At 44.8% G+C, this 10,378-nt stretch overlaps 3 protein-coding genes across 3 annotated transcripts; all 3 read left to right on the top strand.

Annotated features, from left to right (window-relative positions):
* Positions 1-3,730: 3,730 nt before the first annotated feature.
* Positions 3,731-4,503, top strand: FSUBG_3187 (mitochondrial import inner membrane translocase subunit tim23; the record flags this gene model as incomplete). Its single annotated transcript, XM_036681041.1, has 2 exons — positions 3,731-4,381; positions 4,435-4,503. 2 exons carry the CDS (start codon positions 3,731-3,733, stop codon positions 4,501-4,503), a joined length of 720 nt encoding a protein of 239 aa, XP_036541435.1.
* A 591-nt stretch (positions 4,504-5,094) lies between these two features.
* On the top strand, positions 5,095-6,537 carry FSUBG_3186 (uncharacterized protein; the record flags this gene model as incomplete). The annotated part of the gene is made up of 2 exons (XM_036681040.1): positions 5,095-6,243; positions 6,304-6,537. 2 exons carry the CDS (start codon positions 5,095-5,097, stop codon positions 6,535-6,537), a joined length of 1,383 nt encoding a protein of 460 aa, XP_036541434.1.
* Positions 6,538-7,571: 1,034 nt separating this feature from the next.
* FSUBG_3185 (uncharacterized protein) lies at positions 7,572-9,112 on the top strand (the record flags this gene model as incomplete). Its single annotated transcript, XM_036681039.1, has 2 exons — positions 7,572-8,300; positions 8,609-9,112. 2 exons carry the CDS (start codon positions 7,572-7,574, stop codon positions 9,110-9,112), a joined length of 1,233 nt encoding a protein of 410 aa, XP_036541433.1.
* Positions 9,113-10,378: the final 1,266 nt, after the last annotated feature.

Here is a 10,378-nt window from a genome sequence, read left to right as displayed (position 1 = left end):
ATATATTTAAAGTATAGTATATAGGAAAGAGTACTCTAAGGATAGTTAACTATAGGTATATATTAGTAGTAGCTAATAAAGATAATAGTAAGGTATAAGTTAATACTAAAGTAAACTACTTAATATAGCTTATAAAAGGTACCTTTAAGGACTTAATATAAGTTATACTTTTAGTCTAGAGAATAATACCTATTCTAATACTATATAAATAAAGAAAGTAGTATTTTACTAGCTAAATAGATACTAAAGGCAGAATAAAAATGCTTTTATATATAACTATAAGTACTAGATAAAAGGTACTTGCTAGTTATTACTTTAAATAGCCTAAAAGATATAAGGGGGAATAAAATATATAGTCTAATATAGCTTAAGTATACCTAGAAACTCCTTCTTATTATACTATAGCCTAAACTTATAGCACTAAGGTATATATACCTCCTACTACTAAAAAGAAGCTACCTAAAGAAATATATAGCCCTTAGCTTTAATGCCTAGCTATAGTTTACTAATACTTTAGACTTAATTATATACTTTAATAAGTTATAGCTAATATCTAGGGCTATAAGCTATAGATATATAATTTACTAATTAGGGCTAATAGTTAGTAAAGGTAATAGGTAACTTGGGAAGGCAGAGGTCTTTAATGCAAAGGTAATAGGCGCTCTGTAAGGCCTTAAAGTAGCTATATAGTTAGCCTGGCTAGAAGACTGTATAATTATATACCTAGATAATATATTAGTAGCTAAAGGGTTATAGTAAAATGCCTTAAACTCCTTATAGAATATATTTTTTAAATTTTAATAGATATTTTAGGCCTATAGCCTTATTAGGGTTAAATAGTGCCCTAGGTATATAGATATTAAAGGTAATAAATAAGTAAATACCTTAGCTAAAGCTAGCTATAAACTTTTAAAATTACCTAGGGCTTAACTAATACTAGCCTATATTTATAGATAGGCTAAAGCTAGAATAAAGAAAGATTTTAAGGACTAGTAAATTACTAATATCCCTAATAGCTATAAGAACCTTAGCCTTAAGGCTATACTAAAATATTTAGGAAAGCTTAGCCTCTATAGATACTTACTATACTATTTACTAGTAGCCAGAACGGGCTATAAAGACTTTACTAACTATTATAAGAGATTTTAGTATAATAATGCCCTGCTTAAATACTCCTGTAAGCAGTGGAAATTACCTAACTACCTTTTTTATTATTAAAAAATTGCCCTTAATAAGAGGCTATAGCTTATACCTATACCTTAAAGGAAAATTAACTAAATAATAGGTAGAAAATACTAAGACTTTATTAAGTTTATAAAGGTAATAAGCTTTTTTATAGAGATTTGCTTATAATACTAAATAGGGCCTAAAACTTATACTAGAAGTAAGTTAACTGCCTAACTAGGTAATAAAAATACTTTTTTCTTTTTTTTTTATATTAATATTTTTTTTAATTAAGAAAAGTATACCTAGTTAATTAGTAGTAGGTAAGCTAATATACTTAAGGAAATAACTACTAGTAGTTATAAAAAATAGGTTTAAATAATTTAACTGCTAAATAATTAGATTAAATAGGCAGTAATAGCTACGCTTATATACCTTTACTAATAAAGACTAAGCCTTAGAAATAAGGCCTTTTTAAAATTAAAAGGGTAAAGAAGTTACTAAGATTTTATTATAATTTAAATATATAGCCTTATAAAGCCTTATTTTTAGTAGGCTATTACCTGGCCTATATATAAAATAGCCTATTTTAGCTAGCTTAGTATATCTCTTTACTCCTTATGGAGATTGGCTAGGGGAAGCCTAGTGGGACGTTAAATAATACAACAATAACAACAATAACCAGAATCATCCATACCTTGCATAATACACAATTGTCTTTGGAATTTGGCTCGGTCAGGGAATCACTTATGGCTTTCTGTTATTTCATAAGGTGAGGCTCGCGTATTGATTGGACAATAACTGATCATGCGTTGGTCCATAGAGTTTAGTCAAAGAAGTTGGGTTTACGTGGTACTCGCCTTTGTGTACAACCTCAACATCTGTCTCACTCCTGCTGTTTCAGTAACGGAGAGTTATGTATTTAGAATGACAAGGAACAAACGAGTTGGGACGCGTTGGTGGCTAGATTCTTTGCGCAGAATAGGTCTTTGCGGGCAAGCAAGGGGACGTAAGAAAACTTGGGACCTCTTTTCCAAGTGATACAAATACTTAACAGGTAAACTTAGTACAGACTTGGGATATCTTTGCATAACTTATCTTTGACGCCTAACTTTAGGGTCAGATGTTTTCCAGTTTCATGGGGGCAAGATGCCGTCAAATGTACAGTTGAAGTCTCAGTCCTGCTGTTCGACAACATCATCATTGGTATCACAGAGTTTTGCATTTGTAGATATGCAGTGGATTGCTTGACCTTCCCGGTTGACCATTGAAAAGAGATCTGATGTAAGAAGCCGAGATTTGCTTTGGCATCTACTGGGTATATCGGTGATACTAAACCGAAGCGTTGATAGACAACTCTGAAGCCCATGATACAGCCAAACAAATAGTTTTTGGCCCGCCAAAAGAGTCCATTTGAAGCCCCACCCTCTGAAATTTTATGTAACCCTCTCGGGCAAAAATCCCTGCAGTGCCAGCAGTGGCACGCACCGATACTTCGGCCACGTTGGTATTAGCGTGATCACTCGCGAAGAGTTGGTGGTATAAAAAGCCAATCTTCTCCCATCCTTTCGATTTTTCTTTTCTCTTTTCTATCTATCAGTAGAGTGAAACTTTCACCGTCATGTGAATTTTTTACTTAATGGCGGCTCCGCGAAAGCGGCTTGCTGAGAGTCAGATTTGTCGATATCTGGTTTTCCGTTCCCGGCCTCCTATAGCAACGTGATCGCTCTTCCTAATCAGCCATGGACGTCGTCAGAGGTTCTTTGACTGTGGGGTGATCTCGACATACTATCGAATTTCTAAATCTTCAGTATCGTAAGCTCGTAGACTGCGCGTGTGTGGCCTGCTCTCCTTTGAGTTAGCCTATATATGAGGATCGACTGCTCATATATCTGCCCTGGGTTTCTGTGTGCTCTTAGAGAGAAACACCATAGCCGTCAATCTCTGCTGATCCTCACGGCTGCAGATTTTGTTTTCTGGAGATACTCCAAAAGTGGCTGGGCAACTAAAAGTCTGCTGCAAACTTTTCGGTGGCTACGAACAGGCCAATTTGTCGTTCAAATCGACACCACCACGTGAAGTCTCATGATACAGACGAAACTGTATACCTAAAGAGTCATTGCATGCAAAATCTGCGCATAGCGTTGCCCTTTGCTCGTACCAAATTTGTATGTACCGGATTTGCGAGTATAGCCAGTCGTTGTATTGTTTCAGATTATGTTGCAGTGCGTCACGACTGCGCATAGGTTTAAGCACTGATAGAGAATATCTCATCAATAAAAACACTATCAAACATTTTACGTCGCTGTAATGTCTCCTCGTCGTCAGTATCCTTCGGGGTCCAGGCCGTGATAGCACGTGACAGAAAGAATCTGGAGGAATCTTTGATGGGCGAACGGGCAGAAGTGGAGCCCAAAAAAATCTAAACCGGAGGAAGCCTTCAGATTTGCCCGAGATTCGGACAAGACTCTCGTTGACGTGCGACTTTTGTCAAGGCCGATTAATCCACCCAAATCTACATCTCGCCCACCCTCTCTCCTCGCCTACTCGGTCGTCATCGCCCATAATGTCTTCTCTCTGGAACGCTTTTACCAGCGGCAATAAGCCCGCTCACCAGCAGCAACAGTCGCAGTCTCAGTCGCACCAACAACCCACGACACAAGAACCCGCGCATTACGCCTACGACCCCACGGAAGGTCAGGGCGTCGAGTCTTTTCTTCAGAGCTCTGCCTTTGCCGACCCCTCGCAATTACATCCCCTCGCCGGCCTCAACAGAGATACGCTTGAATATATTTCCCTCGAGGATTCAGCCCTGTCCGAGTTGCCTGGTGGCCAATCAGTCCTGCCCTCGCGAGGCTTCACAGACGACTTGTGTTATGGTACCGGAATCACATATCTTGCTGGTCTGGGAATTGGAGGTGCTTGGGGTCTGCAGGAGGGTCTCCGAAGGTCGGCTGGTCAACCTCCCAAGCTGCGATTGAACGCTGTTCTCAACTCGGTTACTCGACGAGGACCTTTTCTCGGTAACTCGCTGGGTGTCGTCGCTATTATCTACAACTGCATCAACTCATTGATCGGATCTGTCCGCGGAAAGCATGATGCCGGAAACACTGTCCTCGCTGGTGCGCTGAGTGGTATGCTCTTCAAGAGCACCCGTGGACTTCGACCCATGGCCATCTCTGGTGGTATTGTGGCTTCTGTCGCTGGTGCTTGGGCTGTAAGTGCCACTCTGTGTTTTTATACCCCGTTCAGCTGCTAACTGCTTTCCAGATTGTCCGACGATCTTTCTTCCCTATCCCAGAGCCCGTTCCTGCGGTTTCTGACGAGCTTACTCTGTGATACCATTATGATACACCTATTCACCGTTGTCGTCAATTGATCGACTCGTTTTAATCGTGCCTTTGTGGGCGCGCGGCACCGACGAAAAAATGAACGAAGAGAGGCGAGCTGGAGGATGAAGTACGGGAAGAGAAGGGATCCCCCGTTGTATATGATATGGGCGAGACTAGGAGTTTGGTAGCATATGGATTGTAACGGACATCTCTCCTCCCATGGGCAAGTGTACATTAGTTACATGAGGTTCGGTCAGCGAGCATTAGACGATTGTGATAGGGACTGGGCGTCTGGTCATTAATGATTAAAATGTTTGAATAGTACCTACTGTAAGTTAGGTTAAATTCGGCTAGCCAGTAGGTTTTCATGGCAGCCTGTGCTTCCATTTGGTTCATGGCAGCAGTACCTCCTGACAGTGTCAGCACTGAGGTGACCGAGATTGAGTGCCCAAGGAAGAGGCGCCTACCACTTCACCGTCTGTTTACCACAAACACACATTCACAGCAAAAGATTATATAGCACCCTCAACCTCTCATCTTCATCCGCTTCACATAAGTTGAGATGGCTTGACATTTCCAACAACACACACCACTCAACATGGAACAACTCGATTTTGGTAACAGCCAAGGGGCATTCCAGATCTATCCAGATGCCGCTGAAGGGCACACTCGCGACGATCGCCCATCTCCAGCGCTCACCAGAGACCCCTTCAGCGCTACTGACAATCCACAGGACGACACAAATGCGGCATCATCAAGCAAGGCACCCAAGCAGACCCGGAAAGCACGAACCCCCAAACAAGGCATCGCGGATGCGAACCTGAGAGAGTTCAAAGAGATCATGATACAATATCGCCTTGATCACTGGAGAGCAAGGGCACAGATCGTCCATGTCAAGGGTCAAACTAATCTGACAGCTTTCTGGAGCCCACAATGGGCTGGCTTCGAGGTTGCGGACAACGGGATGAACGTGTTCGATGGCTTCGACCGGACGTGGTTTGTACCGTTCGACATAACGACACCTCTGCCTGCAGAAAAGCGGGAGATCGCAGAGGACCTCCGGAAACGACGCCTTGAACTGGAGGCTGCATATCGCACCAAGGTCGACAGAGACAAGGCCTTTCTAACAAAACTGCAGCACTTGGTTGAGGAAGAGGTTAAAGAAACATGTCAGACGCTGTGGGAGCCCAACGCTTACGATCCGGACCGGGAGCCAGCAAGATGGGATGATGTGCGAACAAGGTTTCAACTCAGTCATTTGGTCACTATGATAGCTCAAACTTGCTTGGCTGTTGGCAAAGAACAGCTGCCAGGCTACTACCAGGTCAAGGTCCTCGATTTAGGGGTCGACGGTAAGATCACTTACCAGTGTGTCAATCTACCCAGCGACGTCAGCATGGAGGGATTACTTTCACGAATGAAAGTCAGATTTCCTCCCGACAGTGAGCAGAGCTGGCATACTATCAACATCTTTATACATAGACTCGAGATTGTTCGGCAACGTGGAGATGAAGCACAGCGAAAGAGGGCCCAAGGCTTATTTCGCCAGCTGCATGAATTGGTGCTGGCAGAGAAACCTGAAAGTGAGAGATACTCATGGGTTTTGAAGTTGAGAAGCAGCTCTAATTTCTATATTCCCGCCGGCAAGTTGCCAGACCGTCTGAGCACGTGGACAAAGTTGAACGAAACAACCTACGAAGAGCTCCTCGAAGGCGTTCGAGCAAAGAAACACCCAGTTTTTATTCGAGTGAGCGTCATTGGTGCCCGCTATTGGCTACCTATGCTAACATTGTGTGAATAGCCCTAGAAGGTTCGACTTCGACGGTGGTGGCCTGAAGTAGATGAACTCATGAACCAAGCTGAATTATTCTTTGGCGGAGCCGGGCTGTCATCTTTCCAGCTTGATATCGTGGATGAACTTCTCGCCAGCCGCACCCAGGAAGAAATCCAGCGAGCAGCGAAAGCAAAACAAGCGCTAGACGGGGCGAAACTTGCGACTATGGGGACGCTTGATTTTCCAAGTATGAACAACAATGATTGACGAGTCTGGCTCCTTTTGACAACGATTCATGGGATGAAAAGGGATGGATCCTAATTCCTCGTGGATGAGTTGCTATCTTGACGACGAATTGTTCACACATGAAGCGAGAGGATGAAATTGCGTAGTGGACGTGCGATTTTATATACAATTATGCACTGAGTACAATAGACCAACCCATTGTTTAGTTTGGCAAGTTCACACAAGTGAACAAATGAGTACATCGCAAGAGATTGAGGACACTGTATTAATACCTAGATACCTATACTGGAAGATCTCAAGTTTACGGGAGCTTGACTACCTTACTTTATATCGCATGCTCAAGGCAGAAGCACTGTCACCACAGTGGGCATGACAAAAGTCAGCTTTACTCATCCACCACCCACTCAACTTCACCATAAAACCACACATTCCCTTTATAAATCCTTTAAAACTGCATCGTTGCATTTATTATAATATCGACGGCATAATGTGCCTCCCCTGTTTCCCGTGGACATGGACAAAATGCGAAGACCCCTATGATAATTTGCACAAAGCACCTAAGCAGTCGGTCTGGGTCCATGATGGGCAGAACTGGGAGCTTCAGAGAGTGGTGAGCATACATATTTCCTTGCCTTTCACCAGTTTCGTCAATTCCATTATCGTGGCCCTTTACCCTATCAAATCCCCTTCAATCTTGCGGGCCACCTGGTCCCGAGCCTGCGCCTGGACTGCCAGTGACAAGCGACTGGAGGGCAAAGTCGCCACAAAACGTGCCATTGAAGGATAACAAAACATAAACAAACCAAGTTTTGATGCTGTGTTTGTGCTGTATTGACGCCTTGAGCGCTGTTTGTGTGTGCCCTGTACGCACGAGAGGTATACATTCTCGAAGTGTCTCTCCTATCTGAGAGCTTCTTCTTCTTCTTCCTCATCTTCTTCCCTTCATTTCCTCCCTCGAAGGTATCACGAGATCCTGAGGCTTCTGATTCACGAGCCCTGAAAGTGGATTTATTTCCCAGTCTCAATTGTTCGAGTTGCACACAAAAGAAGCGATCATGGCCTCGGCAGGTGCCAGCGCCTTCAAGTCCCCCAAAATTCCTCGACGACCCAAGACCCCCGAGACTCGTCAAGTGCACTTTGGCTCTCAGACTAAGCCTGTTACTGTCACTGCTACTTCTGCATCTACATCTACATCTGGCGCCTTCAGCGAGGGCATCACGGGCTACACCACTGCCAATTCCCCCAGCGGCGGCTTCAGTGCTGGTATCAACGGTGTTACAGCTCCCAGCACTGCTCGGGCTACGACAACAACTGCTGCTCCCCGAGCAACCACTTCTGCGCCGGAGGAAAAGGGTAGCAATCAACCTACGAGCTTCCCTGCGCTCGGCCTAGGCCCTAACGCACAGCCTCAGTGGCATATCAGTGCCGACCCGACCCAGAGCCTCGCGCAACAAGTGCCAACTGGTTTCGTCTCGCCTACCCCTCAGCAGCACCAATTTCTCCCCCCTCAATTTCACCCGCATCCTCATCCTGCTCCCTTCATCAGCGCAGGCCAAAACCAATTCACCCCATCTCCAATCACCTACATCGGAATCGGACCCCAGTCTCCCGCTGTCAACACCGCGAACATGGGTGACTATCAGAACGCTGCGCCTCCTGTTCATGGCATGAACTTTCAGCCGCCTGTCCCTGACACTACCTTTGGTCCTATGCAGCACGTCTATGTGCCTCGCTTTGACAATGGTCTCGCTGGTGTCCCAGTCGGGGCCTATGCCGGTGTTCAAGTTTGTGCACCTTCTTCTTTTTCTTATGTTACCTCTTCTGCCCCTCTCTTGTCTCCTGTACCAATGACGACTCCCGCCTGCACTACAGTTGTGGTGCCCAAGACATTCTATTTGAATGGCTATACGTATTATGCAAGTTCAATTTGCTGATTAATCTTTGCGTTTTAACTTGGGCATGGAGTTGGCCTGAATCAAGTGTTTCAGTGCACCTCCGCGATTTCAGTGGCTCGGTGGCGGTCTACCTATTTCTTTCACTCGTTCCTCAAAATCTCATCACAACTATTAGCAAATGCTGACAAGTCTTATAGCAGCCCGCCGTCGGTGGTATGGCTCCCCAGCCTACCGTTCAAGGCAGCTACGTTGTCCAGCAACAGCCCTACTACTACCAGCAGCCGACCATGGGCCAACAGCCAGTCCTCGTTGCTGGCCACCAGCCCCAGCAGTTCATGCAGCAGGTTCAGCAGGTCCCAGGCGTTCCCACGGTCGGCGTTGCTGGTGGAGCTGCTGTGCCCGGCACGGTCCCCGTCTTTGCAGGTAATGTCCCTGGTGGTCACCATGTCCCTGATGTCACTGGTGTTGGTCGTACCGCTGGCGAAGAGCAGCTCCGTCAGATTCAGTTTGCGCATGCGAACAAGATGTACGAGCCTCAGGACTTCAAGCCAGCTGACGATGACCCCTCCCGTTTCTACTATGTTCGTGAAGTTGACGGGAACTGGACTCAGCGCAACCGATTTACCATTGATCACATGGGTGACTCCCGCTGGTATGTGACCGATGAGGGTTGGTTTTACGCCGTCCGACTCCCCAACTAAGCGACGCGGCCAGTAAGTTAACCCTCCTTTGCCTCATCTCCCCGATCATGTGCTGATAATCTGTAGACATACCACGAAACCCATAAGAATGATTATTGGGAAATCGTTTAACGCGAGCCGTAAGATATCTCACCACCTTGGGTCGAGGTTGTGCTCATAATTTTGCAGTTGGCTCTGCCCTCGATTCAGAATTTGATTTGAACTGTCACCCTATTTTCCATGTAAGTAGTGCGGAGACAATAAGGTGGCACAGGCTGACTTTTTGAAAGGGATGATAGCGCTTCTCGTACTTTCTCCGACTCTCCGACTTATAGAGAGCTCATGCTCAGTTGTGCGATTGAGATTGTATCGATGAATAAGACGTCTCACGAACAAGGGCATGGACTGCTATGAAATTGCGCAAGGAAACACTACCTACCGAATGCAGATAGGAAATTACTTCATATCATTCATATGAGGATACTCACTGCTACGGTTAATTGAAATTGTATAAAACGGCATCGCTCTGATTGTTCTGCGTGAACAAGAAGAAAATAGCATCACATGTCGTTGATTTACCCGTATAAACTCACGAAATTGAGTAGCGCCTGTGGGTATTCTAATGCTTGTCTTTAGCAGTCTTATTGGTTTAACCAAAAATAAAGATCTGACATTTTGCCATTGGTCAAATGGCTACAGTAGCTTGGATCCACAGGCGCTACTCAATTTTGTGAGTTTGCCAAGTTACTAATCCCTGAGGTGCAAAGAAGACTTCTAATATTAAAATGAGGGACTAAAATTACTTAGTCTAAGAGTCTCTACTCTGTAAATCCGTACTGAATTATACTAAATCTACCTAAGCTTACATAGGGCTTTTCGTTACCTAAGATAGAGAGGTTAGGCCTAAGTTTTGTTGCATTCCCTTGCTAATGTAAGCCATGAATGAGGTGCATTAGATGTGGGGTAACTTACTTACTACTGCTCCGACTGTTTCGTACATCCTCGGTAATTACATCATCGGTCTATGGTTTATCTCTGGCGTGCGCCAACTACTAACCTACCTACTTATGTAACTTATACAAACAGAACCAATTCCTTCAAATTCTCGCTGAATCCCGCCATTGCCTCGCGTTCATCCCAGAGCTCTGTGCGCAGACACTCTTTTACTCTTGTGGTCTAGGCGTGGTATTCTTTGAGTGGGATGAAAGAGGAAGGCTGACGCAGCTGCCGAGGGTAGACTTACAGGCGGTATTTATACTGCTTCGTCAAGGCAGCAATTGCGCCATT

Source organism: Fusarium subglutinans, assembly GCF_013396075.1.
Source record: "Fusarium subglutinans strain NRRL 66333 chromosome Unknown NRRL66333_c0000027, whole genome shotgun sequence".
Taxonomy (NCBI): Eukaryota; Fungi; Ascomycota; class Sordariomycetes; order Hypocreales; family Nectriaceae; genus Fusarium; species Fusarium subglutinans.
The sequence above is the reverse complement of the archived record's forward strand: the minus strand, read 5'-3'. Positions and strand labels throughout refer to the sequence as shown.